The sequence below is a fragment of the Camarhynchus parvulus genome, chromosome 20 (genome assembly GCF_901933205.1).
Source record: "Camarhynchus parvulus chromosome 20, STF_HiC, whole genome shotgun sequence".
NCBI lineage: Eukaryota > Metazoa > Chordata > Aves > Passeriformes > Thraupidae > Camarhynchus > Camarhynchus parvulus.
This window is the reverse complement of record NC_044590.1, coordinates 13,819,206-13,845,389: the sequence shown is the minus strand read 5'-3', so window position 1 is coordinate 13,845,389 and position 26,184 is coordinate 13,819,206. Positions and strand designations below refer to the sequence as shown.

The 26,184-nt window shown below is 60.6% G+C and overlaps 1 protein-coding gene across 8 annotated transcripts in view; it reads right to left on the bottom strand.

Moving 5' to 3' along the window:
• DLGAP4 (DLG associated protein 4) overlaps positions 1-26,184 on the bottom strand; it is a 72,416-nt gene that overhangs the window by 34,507 nt on the left and 11,725 nt on the right. For 2 of the 8 annotated variants that reach the window (XM_030963050.1, XM_030963049.1), the window contains exon 1: positions 4,699-4,927. Coding sequence is in view for 5 of the 8 variants with exons in the window: in XM_030963049.1 (XP_030818909.1) it covers positions 4,699-4,729 (31 nt within the window). In the remaining 3 variants the exon portion in view is untranslated. Of the gene's footprint in view, positions 1-1,963; positions 4,422-4,698; positions 4,928-11,878; positions 12,126-13,260; positions 13,312-15,938; positions 16,054-19,692; positions 19,911-25,868; positions 25,923-26,184 lie in introns of those variants that run through there. The other 6 variants (XM_030963051.1, XM_030963052.1, XM_030963045.1 and 3 more) reach the window with 5 other exon arrangements.

Here is a 26,184-nt window from a genome sequence, read left to right as displayed (position 1 = left end):
AATGTGTGGCACCACACTGCTGGTCGTGCAGCAGTGAGGAGATTGCAGGGTGACAGCAACACTGACACTGAACCTGTGCCAAGAACAAAGGCCAACAGCAGCAGCACCGTGGCCAAGGCAACAGGCTGCTGGTGAGCAGGGCTCTGCTTCCCAGCATCCAGGATTCCCTGCTCAAGGCCTGGCGCCTTATGCGCTGCAAACCTAAGCATCACTGAAACCCAATACTTTGGAAATAAAGTAGCTGCTTTGTCCAGAACCAGGAGCTCAGAAGGTGCAAGCACTGTCCAGCACCCTTGTACTTCCAAGGGATCAGACTAAGCACTGTTTCAGGCACTGGGAGAAGTTTTCTACCTCCATTCCACCGGTATCCATCTCCCCAAAGTCACCTTCTCCCCAGAAAAGCACCAGCCCAGGCAGTACAAGGCTGGCCATTACAGCAGTCCTGCACTGCCAGCTGCTCAACAGAGCGCACCAAAGCCTGGAAGAGTTCCTGCACAGAAACCCCATGTTTGGGGCACGCTGAGGGACTGAAAAGCCTCAGGGTTCAAACAAGGGAAAGGAGGGCTCCCAACAAAGCAGCCACTGCAGTGACCTGAGAGCCCCGGCAGGGCCCATGACCTGTCCTGCACACATTGTTCTCCACAGAGCAGCACGGACCAGGCTGGCAGCCAAGCATGGACACAGCTCCTAATGAGGGCCTGCAGCAGGGTCCTGGCACTCCCTCAGGGACAACCCCACAGCAGCCTTTGGAACATCTTCTCTGGCTTCAGATACAGGTAGCTCGCTTATGTGTAAGGCCTAAGAGGGATGCAGCATTCACACTTTAACCTCTGAATTTTAACTTCTAATTCAATGCAGCTCTAGATTTGCCCACTCTGGGGATGAAGTTTAGGCTTGGAGATCCCTTCTGCACACAGCAGATGCCTGGCTGGGCCCTGTTCAGGTAGATCTTAACCACTCCCAGAATAGAAACAAAACAAGACAATACTTAGAAGTTTGACTAATCTTATGAAAAGAACTCATAATAAAAATTCCCTTTTATGAACTCTTAAATAGCTTTCAGCTTTCATCAAACATCACCTTGCACTATGACAGTGCATCAGCAGAAAGGCATAAGCAACTTCTGATCTCCATTTTAATTCCAGCTCTGACAGACCAGCACCACGGGTAAGAATTTACCTTTGAAACATTCACCACTCAAGTTTCTTGGTCAAACTTCAAACTGGAGAGAAAAAACAGCAGCTTAAGCTTTGATCTCTTGGAACTAGGTTCAGAAAAGATGCCACCACAGTGAAAAGATTTTCACTGCAGTGAAACCTGGATGTCTTAATGAAGAGCCCTAAATGGGATACACAAGGCTGACTGTCAACACACCCTTGATGTAAATACTAGTGCTAAGGTTTAAAACTTATGCACATTCCTTTTCAAGTACTGCTGTCTGATGCACAAAGCTACAGCCTGGCTCAGGCGAGTCTCCTTAGAGACTGGTTTCATGTTCTTGGTGTTCCCAGAGACACTTCACCCCCCTAGACCCTGCAGAGCAGAGGGGATAACCCAGTTCTGCATGCACTGTCTGCTCAGGGGATGCTGCAGCACCTGTGCAGGCATCAAGCACCCTGCCGGTGTGCCAGCAGGTGCATGTGCCCCTCTGCCTTTACTGGCAATTCACACTGCAAGGCTAAGGAGGAAGGAAGGAGGAGAGAATCAGACCTCAGCTGCCCTCTTAGACGTACAGAAATTTGGGAAGAGGCCTGGCAATGCATAACCCACAGCCCTGCCCTCTACAGAAATGGAGCAGTCTCCAGTCCTGGGGGCCACTAACTCCCCCAGCAACGCTTGTCACCTTCTGTGACAGCAGACCAGCCGCCACATTGAGCTATGTCAACACTGGGACTGGCCTACTTAATGCTGCCCATTTAATTAGAGACCACACTCATGTGGGCAGACAGATCTGAGCACTTACCTCGCTGTTTTCAGTGAAAATCACAAGTACTTTTGCAATGGTGCCTTTTGCATTCACCAGCCAGACCCTAGCAGAGCAGAAGTTGTTTCCTCTTGCTTCTCCAGGGGACAGAAGGTTGGTACTTAATGCACCGATCTGCACCAAAGGGCCAGCAATTAATTAATTCTGCAAGACAAATTGAAGTGGACAGAATTTCTGAATATTTTCTCCTCTCCTAAACTGACCCATCTGCAAATAGTTTAACTTTTGCCTGTTTAAAGGCAGTTTATGTTAAACCCTGGTGTCATTCTGCATCCCACTTCTTCTGTCCAGGTGGGAGACCAGGAGAGAAGGGAAAGAAACTCATTTTTCCATGAGTGCTTCTGGAGAGACCCAAATTCACCATTCCCAACTCCAGCCCTCACAGAACTTTATCCAATGCCTGAACTGTAATCGCCTTTCACAGCAAACAGCAATCATACTTAGCACTGCTCCCCTCCCTTTTAAATCTGCTCTGATAGAAAACACACTGACAACTTTTCACTGCAGAAATTACAGAGGATTTTTCTTGAACAAGGCCACCCGCCTGCACAGCCTTAATCCTTCCAACTCACATATGTCCCTGTAACTTGCACTGCTCTGAATCCAATTATGCCTCCTCAATCCATTAAAAAAATATTTGAGGCTGTTGTGCAGGTTGCACAGAGCAAGAGTATCAGCAGAAGAGGCACAACCAGGCCCTGCTGTACCATGGCTCTGCAGGTGTGCATGAAGTGGGTTATGAGAAAAATTAAAGTGTCACAGTAACTTTCACACCATCCAGTGACTAGCTCACTTCAGACCATCCCAGTCTGAGCTCAAACAAGAAGAAAATCCATACAGGAGACAAGAACTGACACACAGCTGTTTGTAAATGCCTGGCTGTCATTAGTTACCCATGAAAGCTTTCGCAGTTCTCTTGCTCTGGCAGCACGCACGGCCAGGAACGCGCTCACAAAGCAGCAGGTCTCCCGTGCATCAGCTGGGGCAGCAGAATAACCTTGAGCTGAGCACTCAGCAGTGTCCACAAACCCAAACTGCACACACAGATCAGGCACCCAACCACTGACACACAGAGCTGTGAGCAAAACAAGCTGACAATGTGTGCTGGGACACCGGCTACATCTCCACACAGGAACCTGTGGGGCTCCCAGCACACTGTGCTTTGCTGATCCCACTGGACTGTACAGACAGACAGCCCACACTTCACAGAAACCAAGTTCTTCCCTTATGACCTTTGCTACCCAGGGTCTCCTTGTCCTTTCCAGGCTGGCACAGTGCACAGCAGTATCCTCCAGCACTTCCCCAGATCCTGGGGCCCTCAGCTGCACCCCAAAGTTACACTGCCATGACAGAAGTGGGATGAAGTAGCAAGCTAGATGCAAAATTAGCATGTGGCAGTTTGGTGTTTGCACCTTAAAGATGAGGTTTTAGGTTTTCCACACCAGCCAACAACGGACAAATTCTGCAGATAACCCTCCTCCAAGTATCTGGGCGCAGACACACATTAATACTTATCTGAAAGCCAAAGAGACTGAATTTGATCAATAGTTACAGTTTCCTCCATGCCTTCAAGCACATGCAACTTCATAGCACCAAATGCCTGTTGGAAGAGCAATTACCAGCGAAGTAATTTGGACCCTCTGGAATCAAGTCTGCCAACTTACACGACTTGGCAATCTGGCTTGTTATCATCCCACATGATTGGAATTTATTTTAGGATTCAATGCCACATGCTGTGGGTTTTTTTTCCTCCCTTTTCTTCTTTTCCTCTCCCAAGTGACAAGCTACAGCCTAGGATTCAGAGGTCCTAATTCCATTCTCATCTCAAAGACATTTCCTGCCCACCGTGGGGTCAAGGTCTTTGCAGAATAAGTGATATTAGCCCTAACAACAGCATTGTGCAAACAATCCTCCTTTTTGAGCCTCTTAATCAAGACTGGAGTAGAAATTAAGAGCTACATCTACTGACTGCTCACAACCAACCACAACATCCTCACCGTCCTGCGAGGCACACTAAAGCCGGGTTGCACCTGCAGTTAAATCCCCAGGGGTTCAGCCTCAACTCCTGCACAGGGCGAGCCTGGGCTGCCACACCAGGTACCTTCAGCCAGGACCTGTTCTCCCAGGCTAAAAAAAGAGACTTTTCAGAGCCAGCTCTGAGCGGGAGGTGCCAGCTCGCTGCGCTGCGAAATGTCAGCCTTCAGCTCCGTGCCTCGCCCAGACAATTCCCTTTTCTTCTCCAGGGGAGGAAGAATCCGAACGCCTCTCCAAAGAAAGGGCCCGTGTCCCCCGGCGGAGAACCCATTTGGTGAAGCGCCGCTTCCCTCCCTGCGGCACCCAGAGCCTCCGTGAGGGCCCGAAGCCCCGGGCCGGGCACCGGCCTGACCCCGCGCGGCCCTCGGGGACGGCTCCAGCGGGGCTGGCAGCGGGCAGCGCCCACCCCCGCCCGGCCCGGCTCCCGCGGCGCAGGCGGCATGCGGGGGAGGAGGAGGAGGATGGAGCGGCCCCCGGAGCCCGGCCCGGCCCGGAGCCCAGCGGGGCGGCCCCGGCGCTCCCACGGAGGCCCGGGACGCGCGTGGGAAGCGGAAGGGGCGGCGGGCCCGGCAAGCGGCGGAGCAGCGGCAGCAGCGAGGGAAGGAGGGAGGGAGGGGGCGGCACCCCCGCCCGCAGCCATGCAGGGCCCGGCTCGGCCCCCCGCTCGCTCGGTCACTCACATTGCCTGAGGAGCTCCAGACACAAAGCCATGGGAGACACAAAGAGGGGCGGAGGGGACCGGAGAGACGGGGGGGGCGCGGGGCGAGGGCGCTCGGCCCGGCCTGGGTCCCGCGGAGGGGAGGAAGAGGAGGACGAGCCGCCGGCGGGGCCGCTCGCGGTCCGGGGCCGCTCCGGCTGCTCGTGCGGCCGCCGCTGGAGAAGGGAGGAGACGCGCGGAGCCGCCGCCGCACTCACCGCGCCCGCCCGCCGCTCCGGCCGCGCGCCCGGGCGGGGCCGCGCATTAAACGGCCGCCCCGCCCCGGGACCGCCCCGGGACCGCCCCGCGCCCGGGCACGGCACCGCCCCGAGCCCGCCCCGCCGCGCTCCCACGGCCGCGCGGGTCCCTCCGGCTCGCCGGACACGCGGCGGGACCCCCGGGGGCCCCGGCACTGCCGAGAGGGGACACGGGCGGCGGCGGCTGCTGCCTCAGCGCCGCTGCTGCGGGGGGAGCCCAGCGCTGCTGAACAAAGCGGGCGCGGCTCCCACCCCACGCGGAGCTTTGTCTCCTTGTCGCGGTGACATCTTCCCCAGCGCGGCCGCGGTCCCACCCACGCTCAAGCGCGGGTTTGGCTGAAAGAGCCCTCCCGTTTTCCCAACCCGCGCGGAGCTGGCGCGGTGGGACCCCCGTGGGCAGCGGGCAGGGGCGCAGCGCTGCCTCCACGCACCTCCTGCAGCATCGCCGAGAGGAACCCTCCGGTGCAGAGGGAAATACATGGAAAATGAACAAGTGGGACGAGGAGGTTTCCTTTGTGGGTGTTTTCCCCTGGTTCTAGATTTGCTGGTGGAGTTCTCTCCCGCTGGGCGTGGGGAGAGGGATCAGAGGCTCAGCGGGTGCGGGCGGTGTGTTGGGGCTGTGCTTTGAGCCTCCCCTGGAGCTGCCAGAGCAGGCCTGATGGAGGATAGAGGTGTGGATGAGAGCAGGGCTGGCACAGCGTGCGGGTTGCGGGAGGAACCTGCTGGGCAGAGCCACCTGGGTCTGCGCCCCGGGCACAGCCACGCTGGGTGCTGCAGGAGCATCCAGCTCTATCCCTCACATCCTGCGCTGACACACGGAGCTGATGAGCACAAGGCTCCCCTGGCCCGGGACAGCTCTGCGCGGCCGGAGTCGCTCTGTGTGACCGAGACGGGCAGCGGGTGCGGGCACTGCTGGTGCTGGGCCCTGGGCAGGGCTGTGGCCGTGCGAGCCCCGGTGCTGCCGCGTGGCCCCTGCCAGCAGAAGGTGTCCTGCCCCGGCCCCTCGCTGCCACCATCACTCCTCGGTGCTGGGATTTATTGATGGCTCGCTGCGCTCCCAGCACCCGGAGAAGGGCTGGTGTGCAGCAAGGAGCGATCAAAGCGCCGTGGGAAACAGCGCTGAGCTCAAGTGCTGCCGGCTCCGCAGGCAGGACCGAGCCGCCGCCGACCTCGGCGTTCAGCAACAGAATCGCTGCGGATTTGCTGCTTCCGCTCTTGGAAGCAGCAGCACAATGGGGCTGAAGGAGAATTTGGTCACAGAGTCAGCCCTGAGCCTTGGGACCCTCAGCCGAGGGCCTCCCCACTCCGCTGCCTACCAAGGAAAGAAGGAAACTTGTTTTCAGTTCAGGGTCTCCCAGGTAGCTCTGAACTGCCAGTCTCTTCCTGAACCCTCAGAAATACCCAGGTCATGGCTCAGTAGATGGAAAAGATAATGAAAAAGCGTGAAGGAGAAGAAAAGCAACCCAAACCAAGACATATACAAAGAAACCCTCATTTGCCTGCACTGTCTGACATCCTGAAAGTGCTCCAGGCTGTTTGCAGAGCCTCACTCAACCCCACCCAGCCCTGCTGTCCTGGCACATGTGTGTCTGTCTCAGCTAAGGCTGTCCTTGGCTGCTGCGGGGACTTCCCCAGAGATGGCACAAGCCCTGTGGCCCTGGGGAGCCACAGAGGGGCTGAGCATCACCAACAGAGGGGACACAAAGGGGCACTTGTGACTGTTTGGTGTCAGGGCAGCTCTGTGCTCACCTGGGTCACAAGGATGGCCAGCACGTGGGGATGCCACCAGGCCCCTTGGCCTGAGGAGAGAGCTCAGGAGTCTGTGTACCTGACACACTGCCCTCCAGCCAGCTCTCCTCATGGGCACAGCACAGCACTGTGCACAGACTCCTGGCACTGCCCTCCCAGAGCTCTGAGTGAGCTGAGGCACCCCTTGGTGCTTTGGCTTCTCCTCTCCCACAAGGACAGCACCAGCTCCCTTTCCTGCTATCGAAGCTGATAAAAGCAAGCAACAAGAAGGACTTGTCTTTCTGACCATGTCAGCAAAGGGAAATGCTGGCAGCTGCCTTTGTTTCTACCCCTTTGTAGATGATCCCTGCTGGGAGAAGGCAGGCTGGGCCAGGACCTTGGAGCCGTGCTCACCTCCCATCTGTGCCAGCACAGCACCCACAGTGTGGCTGCAGCTCCCCCCTTCCCAGGGACCTGGGCATTTCTGTGGGCTCAAACCCACTGCAGCTGGTTCTGCGTGCCAGCCACGTGCCTGCAGCAGGCAGCGAGCTCACGGCCCTTGGTGCTGCCCGTGGGAGTGCTGAAACCTGGCAGCAAAGAGCACTGGGCACAGAAAGACAGGGATGGCTTGGGTTTGGGGGTGGAGCCGAGAGCAGGGCTGTGGCCGTGGCACGGCTGCCGGGGGAAAAGGGAGCGCTGGCTGGGCACAGGGCAGTGGTGGAGTTTCCATAATAACAAGGGAAAGATCAGAGGTGAAAAATGAATTGGCAAATGTGGACAGAAACAGCTGTCATGAATTTCTTTTTGTCCCAAAGACACATGAATACATCACAGAACGTGTGTGCGTGCCCTTTTTTCCTCTGCAAACACTGATGGAGCATGGAACAGAAATCTTTCCCTGGCACACACACATACACACACACACGCTCTCCCTCTAATCCCTTTCCTGCTTGTATGTCAGAGAAAGCTATTTCTGGAACGTGAAATCTAGGTCAAAAAGAAGGAGAAAATCTGAAGGGAATGATAGCAGTCCCTCCCAAAGGCCGTGTGGGGTCAGCTCAGGCCGATGAGATTAGCGAGGGGCTGCAGTGGTGCTTCAGCCCCGGCCCAGCCATGGCTCCCGGCCTGGTGTGAGCTCCCTGTGCCTTCCCATCGCTGCTGCTTCCCCACACAGGAGAGAAGGCCATGACAGCCAAGAGGAGTGCAACAGAAACCGCCTGCCCACACAGAGCCCGGGATCATGGCACACTGAGGAGGAGAAGGAGGAGGAAGATACACGACTTTCCCAGGAGCTGTGGAAACGTCCCACAGTGAGCCAGCCCTTGGAGGGTGCAGGCACTTTGTCCTTCCTCCTAAGCACAGCCCTGCAGCCTCTGCAAGAGCATCAATGCCAGGGGACTGCGTGCCTTCCCCCAGCACAACCATGGGCCCTGCAGCCAGCTCTCTAATTTAGTTACAAACAGGGAAACAAAAGCAATACAAAGAAGACAGGAAGCAGGTGGGAGACAGAGGGGAGTTGTTCTGTCCTGACCTTTGGGAGTATCTCTCCCAGGCAGTGCTCTCCTGCCCAGCCCGGGCTTGGAAAAGTTCTGGTACATGGAGGGCACAAGGTACGTGCAGCCCTGGCCTGCCTGCAAGAGATCTGGACAAGGATAAGGAGCTGGACACCTGAACTTTTTGGGAGCAGGCTGCTGAATCCCAGGGCAGGATGCTCTGAGCAAGGGTGGTGTTACCACATGGCACAAGGAGGACTGGGAAGAGCTCGAGTAGAACTGGCTTGGTGTGAGCTTTCCCTGCTGTATTTGCTTGCTCACCTCTGCTTTCCTGTTTCCCCCGGCCATCAAATACTCTGCTCTGCATTGCAAGCAGTCTATTAAACAAGTAATTCCCAGAGCTGCCTCTAATAAGCAGGAGCCGGGGCTGGGGAGCCCTTTGTGGTGCTGGGAGCGGGCGCGGCTGTCACTGCACGCCTGGCAATTAGAGGAATGGGTTCCACTGGGGCCTTTGAGTCTCCGGCTGTGCTGTGCGAGGCACAAAGCTTTGTTTAAGGCTGATCAAGGGCAGCTCATCATCTGTCTCGCTGGCTGTCAAACGGGAGCTAATTGCCTTGTAATGTGCCGGTGACACAGGCATTAGTGGGAGGAACTGGCGTGGCAGGGGTGTGACAGCTGTCAGGGCTCTCCCCCGTGCTCCCCACACACCCCGCATGCAGCTTGCTGCCCCTCCTCCTGCCCTCAGACGGTGCCCAAATCCCTCTGCTTCAGCATCCAACCCCCACACAGCCCTCAAGGAACAAGAAGCCTGCGTTGGCCCCAGAACTGCTGCTGCTGGTGCCTCTTTAGGATGTGTCCCTGCACAGACAAAAGCATGGTGGTCCCCATTGCTCTGGGCTGGTGCACAGATGCTGGATGAAGGAAGGTGTCCCTGGGATGTGTCTGGGTCAGGGCTCTTAATGGTGTTATCCCAGAGCCCTGCGTGGAGCAGAGGCCACGAGTGACCATTACACCTGCAGGTGACAACCCACCCCTCCTCATGTGCCCAGGCTGATGCCACCAAGCTGCCACCTGCTGCTTGGGAGGCCCCTCTCCTACACCACCAGCAATTCAGAGCCTCAAGGACGCACAGAAAAGGCCCTGGGGGTACTGGATGACAGCAGCTGAACATGAGCCAGATGTGCCCAGGTGGGCAAGGGGCCAATGACACCTGGCCTGTAGCAGCCATGGGGTGGCTGTCCCCTGTGACTGTCCCCTGTGCTGAGCACTGGTGAGGCACCTCAAGTGCTGTGTCCATTTGGGCCCCTGTGACAAGAAAGACATTGAGGGGCTGGAATGTATCCAGGGAAGGAAACGGAGCTGGGGAAGGGGCTGGAGCCCCAGGAGCAGTGAGGAAGCTGAGGGGCTCACCCTGCAATAAAGGAGGCTCAGGGGGGACCTCACTCTCTACAACTCCCTGAGAGGAGGGTGCAGCCAGGTGGGGATCAGGCTCCTCTCCCAAGCAGCAGGATGAGAGGAAATGGCCTCAAGATGCACCAGGGGAGGTTTAGGTTGGATATTAGGGAAATCTCTTCATGGAAAGGCTGCTCAGGCCTAGCACAGCTGCCCAGGGCAGTGGTGGAACACATCTCTGGAAGTGTTCAAAAAACCTGTGGATGTGGCACTTGGGGACATGAGTTTGTGGTGGCCTTGGCAGTGCTGGGTTAACAGTTGGACTCAATGATCCTAAAGGGCTTTTCCAATCAAAATAATTCCATGATTTGCAAGGGAACTGAGCCCAGATGGCTGATTAGAGGTGTGAGTGCTGTCCAGATGTGTCTCCTGCCTCCCACATCCTGTGCATGCACAACCACAGATGCTCCTCTCTGCTCCTCAATCCTCCACCAAAACCCTTTCCCTCCCAAAGGCTCAGCAGCCAATGTGAAGGGCTGGAGGATGCTCTGGGAACAAGCAGAACTGTGCTGGGTCATGTCAGAGAGAGGTGGCACACAGGCATTTTGGAAGCCCCCTCTGTGCTGTGCCTGCTGCTGCTGCCCAGTGCCAGCCTGGACCTGTGGCAGCACTGAGAGCAAGGAGAGGGCTGTGGGACAGGGGCAGCCAGGTGGGAGCAGTGGGACAGAGCAGAGCACAGAGGGTGGCAGGAAGGAGGGACAGGGCTGAGCAAACAGCCCATCCCTCCCAGGGATGTCCTCCAGTTCCTGCCTCGTCCTGGGGACCTTGACTGGGATGGCTCTGCAGTTCAGACCACTGAAGGGAGATGTTCCATGCCCATAATCCCTGGGGAGGAAGGCCTGCAGCCAGGCAGGAAGGCTGCAGTGTCTCCTCCCATTCCCCACTCTACCCAGAGCTGGGATGTGCTGTCTCCCACTGACAGCTCATCCATCCCATCCCATCCCATCCCATCCCATCCCATCCCATCCCATCCCATCCCATCCCATCCCATCCCATCCCATCCCATCCCATCCCATCCCATCCCATCCCATCCCAGTGCTGTGGCAGCTTTGCCCATAGCAGATGAGCTGAGGCTGCTCTGAACCCCCCTTGGTGCCAGAGCTGGTGCTGAGAGGCCCCATCCTGCTGGAGACCCATGGGGATGGGATGTGCTGCCTCCACAGACAGCCCTGGGGAGGTTCTGCATTGCTCCTGCCTGCTCTGCCATCTGCCTAGCCCCATGAACAGGCACCACCATGTTCAGGAACACCAAGGCTTCACCTTTGCTAACCAGTTCCCAAAATTATCCCCAGGATGGGATCTCTCAGCTCCTCACACCTTGTGCTACACCTGAGCCCCATCTGGAGCACCGGGGCTGGCCAGAGCTGGGAAGGGCACAGGTTGCCTTGGAGAAATCGATGCAAAGTGATGCACATCAAGTGACTTGGGGCATCATGGAAATGCTGCCATGGCTCAGCACAGGGATGCTGGGCTCTGGGGCTTGGGAAGGCTTGTTAGTGCCTTGAAACTCAGTGCAAGATCTGTTTGTACTCCACAGCCAGGGACGTTGGGTTTTCTCTATGTGTCATCACAGAGTCACAGAATGGTTTGGGTTGAAAGGACCTTAAAGCTCATCCAGTCCCACCCCTGTCCTGGGCAGGAACACCTTCCACTAGACCAGGGCGATCCAAGCCGTGTCCAACCTTGGATCAGCCTTGTCCAGCCTCAGACACTTCCAGGGATGGGGGCAGCCACAGCTGCTCTGGGCAACCTGTGCAAGCACCTCACTAACCTCTAAGATCTCCCTGGAGCCTTCTCTTTTCCAGATTGAACATTCCCACCTCTCTCAGCCTATCTCCAGAGCAGAGGGGCTCCAGCCCTTGGAGCATCATCTCCATGGTATCCTCTGGAGCTGCTCCAGCAGCTCCACATCTTTCTTGTGTTGAGGGCCCCAGAGCTGGAGTCAGCTCTGCAGGAGGGTCTCATGAGAGCAGAGTAGAGCAGGAGGAATTTCCTCCCTTGACCTGCTGGTCACACCTCCTTTGACACAGCACTCAGAGCCCGTCTGCCATTCCAGCACCCACATCCAGCTGCTGCCCATCCTCGGCAAGCCCCAACACGCCCCAAAAGTCATGGTCAGCCATGATCCCATGGTCAGCTGGGGATGCAGGTAGCCGAGCCCAGCGCCTCGCATGCTCGACAGCCCCCAGGCAGTGCCAGCCGTGTCCCTGTCCCCGCACGCCGCGGCACTCACTGCTGTTGGTGGGCAGGGTCCTGCTGCCGCTGAGGCTGCCCGTGGGCGGCGGGGAGATGGAGCGGACGGAGCCCGTGTCGTCCTCCTGGGAGCAGCCCGCCTGGATGGCGCGGAGGTAGCTGTGGCTCCGGGATCGGAAATAGCTGGGCAGAGGCAGGTCCAGCACCTCCGCAGCCGCCGACTCGGCCTCGCTGTAGGTGGAGTCGCAGACGGGCTCGTACTGCTCCCCCAGCTCCGGCTCGGGTGCCTGCACGGGGACAGGGCAGCCCAGTCAGCCCCTGCCTGCGGCCGCCCTTCCTTTCCTTTCCTTTCCCTTCCCTTCCCTTCCCTTCCCTTCCCCTCCCGTCCATCCGTCCGTCCGTCCTGCTCCTCGCCCTCCGGCCGCTCCTGCAGGTCCCGCTCGTGGCAGGAGGGACGGCAGGTCCAGTGCTCAGTGCTCAGTGGTCAGTGGTCAGTGCTGCTGGGCACAGGGTGCCCGGGGCTCTCTGCTGAGACAGGGAAGAGGGCCCCTCCTTGGAGGGGAGAGGGTCCCAGCTTGTGGAGTAGGGGACACTGTTACCAGCACAGTGCCTGTGCAACACCCCCAGTCCTGCTGCTGAGAGACCGTGTGGCCAAGATCCCAGTGCAAACTCTGCCAGGGTCCCTGTCCCAGCACAGCCCGGACACCTCAGCCTCAATGTGAGAGCCCAGCAGGGCACGCTTGCTCCTGGGGAGGACGTGGGGAGACAGCAGGGGAGAGCTGTGGGCTGGGGGACAGCCCCCACACTTGCCTAGGGTGGGTCTCGGAACCCACCCCAGCCCCATCCCTGGTGAGGGCCAGGAGAGGGCTTGGCTGTGGCCAGGGGTGAGCAGGGCAGGGGCAGCTCTCCCACTGCCCTCCCCTTGTCCCTCCTGCCCACAGCCCTGCCTTGCTGTCCCGTGGCAGCTGCTGGGCACTCTCGGTCTTGGGAGAGGCTCAGCCAGGTCAAACCAGACCCAGCCCAGAGCAGACTGTTCTGAAATACAAGTGAGAGATGCTGAGACTGGCCCTGTTGCCCACATCCATCTCCCCTGGCCCTTTCCTTCTCCTGGCACACAAGGACGTTGTTTCTGCCCAGCACTGGCATCTGAGCTCCACGAGGTTTGGCTTAAGAAGTTCATCTGCTTTCTCCTTAAAACTGAGGGTCCCTAAGCCCCTGCTGGGCCCAGGACTCAAGCTCTCGAGCTGCCTTGCAGTGCCTGGGTAAGGAGTGCTGTCTCCTTCTCCTCCTCTTTTCCTTCTCCTGCCACTGGCCTGGGCACGGGCTGACCCCAGAGCCCACCTCACACCCTGCCATGGGTGTCCAGGCTGGCCCCAGAAAGCTCCATGAGGAAGGATGAGAGAAACGCCAGCGGGACAATACCTGCTCTCCATGGGTAAATATCTGAGGGATAAGTGAGGGGGGTCCAAAGATCTGGAAGAAAGAGTTGGAGAAGGTTAAAGGCCAAGAACAGGGAGCCCCTCACACAGACAGTGACTGCACAGGGACCGAGCACAAGGGGAGCAGGGGGCTGTCCCCTGGGGCCACTGCTGCTGACACTTCAGTACAAACTGCAGAGCTCAGAAGATGCCAAGCGAGGCCACACGCCCCTCAGACAGTGGCACGGACACAGCAAAGCTCCACAGGACACCTCAACCACGGGAGAAGCTGCTGAGCATTCAGCCTGCTGTGTGCACCATATCCCTGTACACCCACAGGGGACACTGGGGACACCGTGCTGGGACAGCCCTCTGCACACAGGGGCAGCTGCACAAGGTGGCCGTGGCTCCCACTGGGCACCTCTGGGTAGCCCCCAGCACTGGCCCCACCTCAGAGCCCACAGAGCTGTGGGGAGCTGTCCTGCAGCCTGCAGGGCTGGCCTGGCCACCTCACTGCTGTCCCCCTGTGCCAGAAGAAGCCACACAGAAGCTGTTCTGCCTCCCCAGCAGAGCAAAGCCACGGCACACATATGGACAGAGCCCCGACAGACACTGCGTTGCCCGGGGGCACGGCTGCCTCCTCCTCCTCCTCTCCACCCTCGGGGCTCTGCCTGGCACCACCTGCCATGGATGACCCTCTCAGGGAGAATCAAAGCATGCCTGAGGGAAGAGGCTTGGCTCTGGGAATGGGCCTGGCCCTCTTGCACAGGGCACAACTCGTGGTGGGGCTTGGCAGTGTTGGGGTCGCCAGCTCTGTCCCCCTTGGTGTGACAGGAGGTGCTGACACATGCACCTGGTGGTCCCTGGACTGCCAGAGGTGGAGCTGAGTGGGACCGAGCAGAGGGGACTTGTCTGTCAGAGCTGGGGGTGTTTCCATGTGGTGAGACACTGGGGTCTGGCTGGACACACAAGGAAGGTGGTGGAGGTCACACTGAGTGAGGGCAGGGCAGGAACTCCTCTGGCACTGGGATGGATGAGACCAGCACACACTGGTGGATGAACCAGCTCCATTCTGGATCAACAGACACACAGTTTGTGGGAGGCCTCTCAATCCCAACCAGCTGCAGATGAGCTCTCTGGTTTTCAGGGGACAGTGGCAGAGTGCCTGTGTTGGCAGCAGCCCCCCGTGTGAGTGGGCACTGTGGTGTTGGGGTGCCCCCAGCAATCCCAGTGCCACCAGTCTGGCTCTGGGCTGGCTGCCTGTGCAGCTCCTGGCTCATCACGGGCTGCTCAGACCCTTCAGCTCCGAGACCCTCCTGATGTCTCTGTGGGGCTGCTGCACTCAGCTCCTGGAAGCAGCTCTGGACATTGACAGAGCACAGAGCCATGGTCTCCTGCAGGGACTTCAGCACGGACTGACACGCAAAGGACAAGGACAGGGCGGTGCTGACCCTGCTGTGCACTGAGACACCCAGCACATGGCTGCTGCTGCTGCTGCTGGGGCTGCTGCACAAGGGTCAGGACTGGCCACAGGGAACAGAAATGCCCAGCAATGCCCCTGCTCCCCCAGGTCCCCTCCAAGGGCTCTGACTGCTCTGGGACAGCAGCAGACTCCAGCCAAGGGGCTCAGTGCCCGCCACGCCTGGATGGGAACACAGGCAGGACATGCCCTTGTCCCCCCTCCCCCAGGGCTCCTGATGCCCACCCTGCTGCTCTGGCCCCCTGCACACACAGAGCAGTGTGGGGGTGCTGCCCATGCAGACACACAGGAACAGATGGGACAGAGGCCTGGGGTGACAGGGCTCGCTGGGCAAAGCTGTGGGGCCATCGCTGCCCTGTGGTGGAAGGGCTGAGATGAGCACATGGAACCTCTGCTCATCCTGGCACCAGTTATCTCTGGCTTGGGAGGCAGCTCCAGAGCAATCCCAGCCCCAGGGAGCTCCAGAGCAACCCCACAACCATAGTGTGGGAAGTTAGACCCATTTTGTATCAACTGCATCCCAAATGTTGTGGTTGGGGCATGAGCTCACCTTGTGGCAAGGGGTTTGCCACCCTCTGCCAGCATCTCACAGGCATCCTTGGCTTTGCCATGGTGCCCAGAAATATCCAAAAGAGACATCCCCAGCAGGCTGGCAGGACAGCCTCCCCAGCTGTGGGCTCCTTGTTCTTGGGTCCAGTCTTCTGCACAAGGGGTGAGGTCCTGAGCTGAGCAGGGTGACTGTCCCTGGTGACCCTGCAGGGTCCCAGGCTGGACATCACCAGGCGAGGTTGGCTCTGGACCAACCCAGGACCAACCCTCTGGGCATGAGGGGTTTGCAACAAGGCTGAACAGCCTTGCAGATGGTTCTGGGAGGTGACACAGTGAGACCCTGCACCTAGAGCAGCCATGAGCTTCCCCCAGCACTGTGGGGCACCCTCTGGGTACCACATCTGTGGCAGAGGGGTTTTGGCTGCACCAGCAGTGTGAGAGGAGGCAAAGCGGCAGGAAGGAGGTCTAATAGGAATCCTGATTAAAGAGCTGGCTGTGACACTGGTAAAGCTGCCAGGGAACAGCCTGTGCAGCTCCTGGAGCACAGCCAGTGCCTTGCTTTGAAGAGGGAAGAAGATGCTCCTTCCCCCCTGAGCTGGCCTCCTCCCTCACTGCCTGTGCCAGCACCGTGGGTCAGCACTCCAGCACCTCACCTGGTTGATGCAGCTGGACTCGTTGGCACTGTCAGAGATCTGGTTGTATTCTTCCTCCCAGGTGGGGAACTTCGGAGGTAGGAGGATCTCGACAGAGTCCAGGCGGTCCAGGCTCCTGTTGGCAGAGAGAGGGTGTCAGGGTGTCCCCATGGCAGGGGCAGCGCTGGGGCAGAGCCAGACCCCCTGTCCACAGCCAGAGCCCCCTGCCCACAGCCAGAGCCCCCTGTCCATGGCCAGACCCTCCTGCCCACAGTCAGACCCTCCTGCCCACAGTCAGACCCCCCTGTCCACAGCCAGAACCCCCTGTCCATGGCCAGACCCTCCTGTCCATGGCCAGACCCTCCTGCCCACAGTCAGACCCTCCTGCCCACAGTCAGACCCCCCTGTCCACAGCCAGAACCCCCTGTCCATGGCCAGACCCTCCTGCCCATGGCCAGACCCTCCTGCCCACAGTCAGACCCCCCTGTCCACAGCCAGACCCCCTGCACATGGCCAGACCCCCGTGTGCATGGGCCCTCTGCCAGGCACGGGCCCAGGCATGGGCACAGGGACAGGCACACGTGGCAGCACTGAGGTGATGCTGGGCACTGTGCCCCTGTGCCCACTGCTTGGCTGTGGAGAAGGCAGCTCTTCCTCGCCCTGCCAGCCCCTGGCTGGGCATGGCACACAGGGAAAGGGTTGTGGGGTGCAGTGGAAGGAGAGGGGCAAGATTTTGGGTCCTGCTGCCCCTGGAAAGCACTGCAGATGCCAAGTTAGTCCAGCAGAGCCCCAGGGAGCAGGTGGGATCTGTGCCAGCCTCCAGCCACAGCACTGCCTGGATTGCTGGAAAAGGGAGGAGAGGCAAGGTGAGAAATGACTTTTAATTTGTATTTTGTGGACTTTGCAATTGGAAACAACTGCAAGATACATATATTTACATTTGTATAGATTATCTGGAAGAAGTCCAGTGGGAACCTAGCTGGAACGACAATGCTGCACAAGCAGAGGATCAGTATTTCCAGTACAGCTTTGCTGGGAGAAACTGCCACTACGTCCTGGGGCAGAGCAGCAGGCTGTGCACAGGAGGAGAGCAGGGCTCTCACTGAACCTGACCTAGCCCAGACCTCAGCTGAGACCCAGGCACATGGGGGCAGGGAGGGATGGGCAAGGATGGGGCAGGGAGGGATGGGGAAGGATGGGGCTCCCGTGGGCTCTGTTCCACCACAAGACCGTGTGTGAGGGAGTCCTGGGCACAGGCTGGGTGCACACAGAGGGGGACACTGCCAGCCACAGTGGCCCAGCACAGCTGTGGGGCCTCTCCCTCTGGAATGGCCTGTGATCCCAAAACAGGCCCTCGTGGCCGCCTCCCCCACGTCTGCCAGGGCCGTGGGTACAGAGCTCCCATTGTCACCTGCCTGGGGACAGCAGAGCTGCGGGCACGGCAGGCCCTGTGCAGCATGTGGGCATCCCACAGGGACTCTGAGGCGTCCATCCCAGGGTGGGATGGGAGCGGGGAATTGTCCCTTCTGCCAGGGGAGGTGGAGGAGACACCCCTGGAGTGTCCTGGGGACCAAGGGCCCTGCGACACCCCTAGCCCTGGGCTCTCTGCTGACTGCCGGCTTTCCCTCATGCTGAGGTTTTTATCCGTGAGCTCAGGCCATGAGCCAGCCGTGTCCTGGCATGGGCAGTGTCCCTGTGCCACCCCTCCGGCCTTCCCCCGCCTGCCCGCGGGGAAACCGAGTCACAGAGCGGCCAGCAGCCCTTGGAGGGGCGGCGACCCTCGCAGAGGGACGGCCCTGTGCCTTGCCCTGGCTCTGGCTGGCCCTGCGGCCCTCCCGTCCCAGCCCCAGGCCGGCGTCCCTCGGCTGCCGGGGCTCGGGGCGGCGCTGGGCGGCGAGGGCCGGGCACCAGGTGGCGGCCGCGCTCCGCTCCCGCTCCGGCCGGGCCCCATCCCATCCCCGGTTCTATTCCCGGCTCCATTCCCGGCTCCGGCCGGGCCCCATCCCATCCCCGATTCTATTCCCGGCTGCGGCCGGGCCCCATCCCCATCCCCGGTTCTGTTCCCGGCTCCGGCCGGGCCTCGGCCCCATCCCCGTCCCCGTCCCCATGCCCATCCCCATCCCCGGTTCTATTCCCAGCTACGGCCTCATCCCCGGTTTTATTCCCGGCTCCAGCCCCAATCCCGCCTACATTCTTGGCTCTATCTCTGGTCTCAGTCCCGGCCCTATCCCCGGTTCCGGCTCCAGCCCTGGCTCTGTCCCCAACTCCAGCCCCGGCTCTGTCCCCAGCTCCGGCTCTATCCCCAGCTCCAGCCCCGGCTCTGTCCCCAGCTCCAGCCCCGGCTCTGTCCCCAGCTCCAGCCCCGGCTCTATCCCCAGCTCCAGCCCCGGCTCTATCCCCAGCTCCAGCCCTGGCTCTATCCCCAGCTCCAGCCCCGGCTCTGTCCCCAGCTCCAGCCCTGGCTCTATCCCCAGCTCCAGCCCCGGCTCTGTCCCCAGCTCCAGCCCTGGCTCTATCCCCAGCTCCAGCCCTGGCTCTGTCCCCAGCTCCAGTCCCGGCTCTATCCCCAGCTCCAGCCCTGGCTCTATCCCTGGTTCTGGCTCCAGCCCCGGCTCCGTTCCCGGCCCCGGCCCGGACAGGCTCCGCCGGGTCCTGCCCCGCAGAGCTCCTGCAGGGCCGAGCCGTGCTCGGAGCCCTCGCAGCCGATCCCTCTCCAGAGCTTCCCCAGGCCTGGCCCGGCCCAGGCTGAGCCCAGCGCTCAGGGCAGGCCACATCCCGAGGGACAGGCTGCGTGGGCACAAGGAGCCCCAGCCTCTCTAGGTGGGAATTTTCTACCAGAGACTCCAGGACCCCACCCTGCTCCCCTAAGGCGAATGTGAGGGCTCGGAACAGGGATGGATCCAGAGCAGGCATTTCCAGGGCTCCCCACGGCTGATTTTGTCACCATCTCCCAGCAGAAAGCAGCACCTGGCTTGATGTGAAGGCTCTGTGAGGTGCCCCCGCACTTCCTGCACCCCACTTCCCTCTGCCTGCTGAGCCTCAGCCGTTCATCCCCAGCAGCTCCTCTGATGCAGCCACAGCTGCCCCAGCTGCCACACCTGGAGCACTGAGGGCCCCCAGGTGCCTTGTCCGGGGATGTGGAGCAGGTGCTGAGGACACTGCACAGCATCACTGCCCAGCTCACACAGAGCCCCTCCTGCAGGACCAGCCTCTGGCCCAGCAAAGCTCCTGCTCTGCTCCCCTGGCTTTGTCTGGCTCAAACCACTGTGTGTCTTCCTCCTTTAAAAACCTCTCAGCCCTTCAGGATATCCTCCAGCCCAGTGTGCCACCTTTCTGTTCCAGAGGTGGAACACCTGGAACACCTGCACACCTGTGGAGCAGAGCAGCTCCAGGCACAGTCCCAGCAGGCTGAGCGTCCTCAGCCATGACGGGTGAGCAGCTTCCATGGCCAAGGGGCCTCTTGGGGTTGGGATCTCTGCATTTCCCCAGAGCAGAGGATGCTTGGAGAGGAAATCCCCACAGCTCCATCAGAGGAGTGCTCCCCCCATGGCTGAGGGGACAGGGACCTAAAGCAGCTCCTAACACCAGGAAATCACCAGGATTGGGCACCACATCTTCTCCTGTCCCACTGTCTCCTTGTCTCTCTGTTAGAGCTGGGGTGCAGGAGCCCTGCAGGGCTCTGGTGCCACACTCTGTGGGGTGCTGCAACCCAAGCACTGCTGCAGGGGTGGCCCTGAGGGCCTGTGCAGAGCTCCTAGAGGAGCTCCAGTGTTACCTTTGTGTGGTGCTCTGCTCACTCAGGGACTGTTGTGTGGCCTTGAGGTAACTCTGCCTCCGAGCTGCAGTTTTCGGGGATGGTTTGGGGCTGGTTTCTGAGTCCTCACTGTCATCATCCCCCATGGCTTTGATGTAGCTCCCGCTGCGCATGCGCCGGCACGGGATCTCGCTGTCCTTGTCCCGGGACAGCGTGCTGTTCCAGTCCCCGTGGGGCACCTGCAGGAGGAAGGGCAGCATCAGCAGATGTGAGGGAGGGCACAGCCCACCATCCTGGGACCAGCAGGATCGTGGGGAGCTGGGGAGATTGTGGTACCTCTGCTGTGGTGTAGTGGGAATAAGCAACACAATTCCTTCACAACCCTCCCTTAGCAGTTCATGCCAGGCAGCCCTTGCTTTGGTGGCCTCTGTTTTAGCACATCACAGCCATTCCCTGCCGCTGGACACCTCCATCCCAGACATACTCACACAGCCAGGACAAGCTGCACAATGCCAGGCGTCACAGGGGGAGGAGGGGACGGTCTCACTGGGCCTGTGTGGGGCACTGGGACAGGGCTGGACCCGGCTGTTCATCACACAGAGCATGTCACTGAACATAAAAGTGCTGCTGTGGAGCACGGCTTGGGGCTCAGAGCCCACACCTTCATGGGCTCTTTAAGATTTTGAGTTGGATGTGACTCTGAGTGGCTGAAACTACTTTCTGAAACCAAGTCAGGCTCTCACAAGTCCCTCTAGAGCAGCTTGGGCACACAGACCTTGTGCTGGCCTCTCTGCTGAGAGATGAGCAGCACCTTGGGCATGAAAAGCACTTCTAACCCCAGCAAGAGGACAACTCCACAATTAGTTGAAGGCAGACACAGTCTCTTGTTCCCTCACTAGACAGGAGTGAGCTGTTGGTGCCATGGGAGGTCTGAAGCGCTGAGCAGCCACAGCAGCCACCACCCCCCTGCCCATCCTGTGGGGGGGACCAGAAGCAGAGCCAAGGTGCCCAGGAGTGACCAGGACGAGCCACATGTGGTGTGGGACAAGCCAGGAGAAAGATGGGGAAGCCCAGGTTTCCAGGAGCAAGCTTGGCTTTGTGGCTCACTTGGATTGCTGCTGGCTGTGTCCTGCCCTCGAGGACGTGGCAAAGGAGCAGCCAGGCCAGATGTGAGGATGCAGCCATGTCCATGCCACACCAGTGCCAGGGCCACCCAGACTGGGGCAGCAGCTGGGATGCCATGGGGAGCAGTGCCAGCCCTTGTGCTGACAAGAGATTCCACCTTGGCTCTGCTGGATGGAGCTGCTGGAGCTGCCCTGCTGCCCAGGGAGCCGTGGGGCTGAGCAGCCGTAGCTCACACAGTGCTCTGGGGATGCAGCTGTGAGGAGCCAGCCCTGCAGTGCCTGTTCCCATCCCTGCTCCCAGCAGGGCTTCCCTGGGAGCCAGAGCCAGTCTGAGGCTGTGTCTGATGCTGTTGGAGCACCTCGAGGTGAGGCTCAGATCTGCAGGCTGTGTCCCGGTGCAGGCTCAATGCACAGCTCACAGCTGAGGGCTCATTCCTGCCCAAAGGGACTCAGCCCGTGTCCTGCCAGCCTGCTCCGTGTGCCCACTCTGGAACAGACCCCAAACCACCCCTGGGGCTGCTCTGGGGACAGGCCCCTGCCTGCAGTGCACCCATGGCCCAGCACCCACATTCCTGGGGGTGTGGAACAGAGCCAGGCTGATCCAGGTGTGTGAGATCCAGCTGGGACCCAAGTGGAGCCAGTCTCCCACGTGAGGAGGCACACACACTGGCCAGGCCTCCCTGGGCCCGTTGCTGCTGGTGTGGGATCTCCCAGCTCTTTCCACTCTGCTCCTGCCATCTTTATGCTTGGCCATGGCTCCCAGGCCAAGCTCACACCACTGTCCAGCTCAGGGGCTGCGCCTGTCAAATCTCAGGTCCTGGTAAATGCAAGAGCTGAGAACCCTTTCCCTGCTGGGTGGGAGTGCTGCCTCTGTCTGTACTGGTGGCCTTGAGGCCAGGAGGGACCCCACTGGCTCCAGCTGAGCCCTGCCACTGGGAGGATCCCACAGGTCACTGGGGTGCCTGGCTCTGACCCTTTCCAGAGGAGACAGGGACCCTGAGAATCACTTTTATATCAATCACCTTGGTGTCAGCTCTGACTGCAGACTGCATTTTGCTGCCTGCCTTCTCCTCAGGCTGAGCTGCACCTCCTGCCCATGGGGTCTGGGCCAGCATGGGCTGGTGAGGGGCAGGAAGGGCTGGTGAGGGGCAGGAGGGGCTGGAGAGGGGCAGGAGGGGCTGGAGAGGGGCAGGAGGGGCTGGAGAGGACAGGAGGGGCTGGAGAGGGCAGGAAGGGCTGGAGAGGGGCAGGAAGGGCTGGTGAGGGCAGGAAGGGCTGGTGAGGGCAGGAAGGGCTGGAGAGGGGCAGGAGGGGCTGGAGAGGGGCAGGAGGGGCTGGAGAGGGGCAGGAGGGGCTGGAGAGGGGCAGGAAGGGCTGGTGAGGGGCAGGAGGGGCTGGAGAGGGCAGGGGGCTGGAAGGGGCAGGAAGGGCTGGTGAGGGGCAGGAGGGGCTGGTGAGGGCAGGAAGGGCTGGAGAGGGGCAGGAGGGGCTGGTGAGGGGCAGGAGGGGCTGGAGAGGGGCAGGAAGGGCTGGTGAGGGGCAGGAGGGGCTGGTGAGGGGCAGGAGGGGCTGGAGAGGGGCAGGGAAGGGGCGGGGGCTGAGGGGCAGGAGGGGCTGGAGAGGGGCAGGAGGGGGAAGGGGCAGGAAGGGCTGGTGAGGGGCAGGAGGGGCTGGTGAGGGGCAGGAGGGGCTGGTGAGGGGCAGGAGGGGCTGGAGAGGGGCAGGAGGGGCTGGTGAGGGCAGGAAGGGCTGGAGAGGGGCAGGAGGGGCTGGTGAGGGGCAGGAGGGGCTGGAGTGGGGCAGGAAGGGCTGGTGAGGGGCAGGAGGGGCTGGTGAGGGCAGGAAGGGTGCCACAGCTCCCGTGGGATAGAGAGCAAGACAAGTGTTTCCTAAGTGTCACACCTGCAGAGGCAAGCAGGTGCCCTGGGGGCCCTGCCAAAGCAGTGCAGGTCCTCTGGGTGCTGTTCAGGGTCCTTTGGGTCCCGTTTGGGGTCCTCTGGGTGCTTCTCTGCAGGAGGATGTGAGGAGCCTGCCCTGCAGTCTGCAGCTCTGCCGTGGGGGTGACAGCCAGAGCGGCTGCTGTGATCAAGGACAGACCTGACAGTGGCCAGAGCAGCCCCTCGGTGGCAGCAGAGCTCCTGGCAGGTGACACCCGGGGCTCTCAGCACAGACTGTGTGCCATGCCCCGGTGGCATGAGGGCACCCAGGCCGGGCACAGAGCAGCTCCTCACAGCTGGTGGGGCCCGGCTGCCCTTCCTGCTGCTCTGCCAGGTGCGGCCTTGGCTCTGCCCCTTGTGCTTTGGCTGCTGTGGAGGCAGTGGGAGCAAGAGGATGCCCAGGTCCAGAGACTCTGTGGGGACTTGGGGGCTGCAGGATGTGGGTCCTTCTTTGTGCTCAGTCGTGGCTCATGTGGTGCCATGTGGTGCAGGGATGTGGAATCCAGGCACGTGTCCACCCCTGGAGCTGGGCTCCACTGCTGCCACCACCCTGCACTGTCACCGGGTGCTGCCACCACCCTGCACTGTCACCGGGTGCTGCACAGTCCCCAGCCAGCAGCACCGTCTGCCTCTGCTGCTCTCCTGCCATGAGGGAAGGGCCACGGGGGAGGCTCCCCTGGGGGCATCCCCCAGTCCCTGGAGCCCCGACAGAGCAGGGACAGGGAGAGGGGAAAGCTGCCCTGCTGGGCTCTGGCAGGAGCTGCAGCGCTCCCTCCACTCAGGGCAGGTCAGGGGGAAGAGGCTGGAAGAGCAAACAGGGTTTCCATCACACAAGTGCCAGCTCTGCCATGCACACACGGACATGCAGCACAGAACCCCTGCTGAGCGCTGCAGGGCTGCAGGGCCATGCACAGGCTGCGCTGCTGCAGGGCCATGCACAGGCTGCACTGCTGCGGGCACAGCGCTGCTCCCTGTCCCCTGTGCTGTCCCACGGGCTCAGCCATGTCCTCGAGAAGCAAGCTGCAGCCAGGCTGTCCCTCTGGCAGGGCACCCTCTGGGAAGGGCCTGGGCTGTGCTCCTGCTCCATGGCAGCTCGGTGGGGCTGGCATGAGGCACTCAGCACCGTGCAGTGGCTGGCACTGGTCAGGCCACCCACTGTGGATGATGAATTATTTTCAGGGCTCCTGGGGGTTAAGGAAGCTCTGGGGTGGTCTGGCTGTAGGTGGGGTTGGGGAGGCTGGTCTGGATGATGCATCAGGTCAATGGTGACAGTCCCCTCTGAGCCACCACACTGCCTCACTTCAGTGCTGTCTGTGGATCCACAGCTCCTGCTCACTCCTGCCTGGGGTATCTCCCACTCCAAGGAGCTCCTCAGCCTCTTTCCTTGTACTCTCAGCTGCATAAGGGGCCCATGGGGACAGGGGGACCAGGGATGTGGAGCACAGCCTCCCTCCCTGGGGACTGTGCTCTAAGGATGGAGCTGTGTCATCCTAGGGACTGATCCAAGAGACTCCTGCCCTGATGGGACAGGCCTGGACCTGGGGCTGGGCGGTCACCAGCTACAATATCTGGCTATGGATGTTTCCAGGGCCTGGAAACATCACATGGACCCCCAATAGTTGCTGGTGAATCCCCAAAATATCCCCAAAGGACCTTTCAAATGGGGCAGGAGAGGTGAATAGCTTTGGGGGCTGGGCTGTCCTGTTTGTCCTCATCCCATTCCTGCCCTGCCTTGTGTCCCTGCCCCTCTGGCACCCACTGGGCATTTCTGCCTGGCAGCAGCCCCCTCTGCAGCAGGGCAGGGCCCTGTGTCCCCAGGCACTGGGAAAACAGATCCTTGCTCTTCCTCCCCCTGGCACACGGAGGGAGTGGGCTTGCTCCATCCCCAGGTGTGACAGGGGACATGTGGCCTTCCTCACACACAGGGTCCCCAGGTGACTTCTCCATCGCCTCTCCTGTGCCACGGAGGCGTGGGGATACAATGGCCCCATCCTCCCGTGAGGTCCCTGAGCCCTGTGTCCTGATCTTTGGTGCTGACATTGGACACCTGGGGACAAGGTGAGCCCAAGCACCTGTGCCCTGTCAGCTTGTGGGGGCACCAGGCATCATGGTTTTGGGACTGGGGGTGCCCGAGGTCCTGGCTCTGGTGGTGAACCACTGGTGAACCAAGCCCAGGGCCTGCCCCAGGCACTGGGGATGTTGGTCACACCCTGGTGTCCCCTGTGTCCCTCCTGCCACGCCAGTCGTGGCTGTTGGCTGCTCCCTGCCCGCTCCAAGGCCGGTGGCACAGGCTGAGCCCCTGGCCAGCGGTCCCAGGAGGATCAGAGCAGGAGGAACTGGGCAAAAGCTCCTGCTCCAAACAAGACCCCTACCTGGGCGCTGCCTGCGTCGGTCGGCGCGGGGCTGAGGGGCTGGTCCCAGCTCTGCGGGGCAGCCGTGTCCTCCCAGCCGAGCGGTGGGGCTGCCCAGCTGCTGGCCAGGCCCGTGCCACCCAGCTGTGCCCACAGCCCTGCGTCAGGCTGTCGAGAAACGGAGGCTCATTACATGGGGGGAAGGAGCAGGGCAGCCTTGCACCCCAGAGCCCAGGGGCTGTCGGGGCTGCCTGCTGGGCTCGGTGCTGCAGCCTGAGGGAACAGGGCCCTCGGAGAGCTTGGCTGCAGCTCTCTAACCTCAAATGCTTAACGGGAAGGAGCGGGGGAAAGAAAAAGAAACCAGGCCAAGATCATTTTCCCTGCTGGTGTTCCTGATGCAGTCAGTTCAGTCCCTTGGAAATTTGATTTGCAGCCATGGCCAGCGAGGTATTGGAAGCGGAGTGTGCTTCAATAATTCATCAGTTTTTAAAGCCTCTAACCTGGCTGGGCACAGCCAGGGAAGCCCCAGGCACCTCTGCATTTAAAGGATGCTAGAGATTTACATGCACAGGCTGGTCCCCTCCTCCCCCCATCCAAGCCTGGCTTATTTGTCTTCATTCCTCTCTAGGGCACAACCAGGTTCATGCCGCTCCAGCGCCGCTTTCAGAACCTGCTGCGGAGCTGGAGCTGTGGGTGCCAGGGTTTCAGACCAGCATCAGCCATGCAGGCCATGCAAGCGGGGCTGGCACTGCCCTGCTGCCCCACCGTGCCCGCTGGGCTCCTACCAGTGCTCCGGGGAAGCTGGGCAGGGCGGGGCTGGCCGGGCACGCCGGTGCATCCTAGGATGCATGGAGATAAGGGGGAGCGTTAGTCAGGGCTGCTGACCTTCAGGCACAGGGGGCTCCGGGGGGGCCTGGGGGCTGTGCCCGGTGAGAGGTGGCCCCTCAGCGTTCCCGGCCGTGTGGGCACTCAGGGGAAACAGCCACATGGGGCAGCTACATCCCCACCTGCCCAGGAGTGTCCCCCAGCACCTGCAGGGCCTGGGCAGGCAATGGGGACACGTGGGAGGCCTGCAGGGGAATGAGGTCACACCCAGCAGAG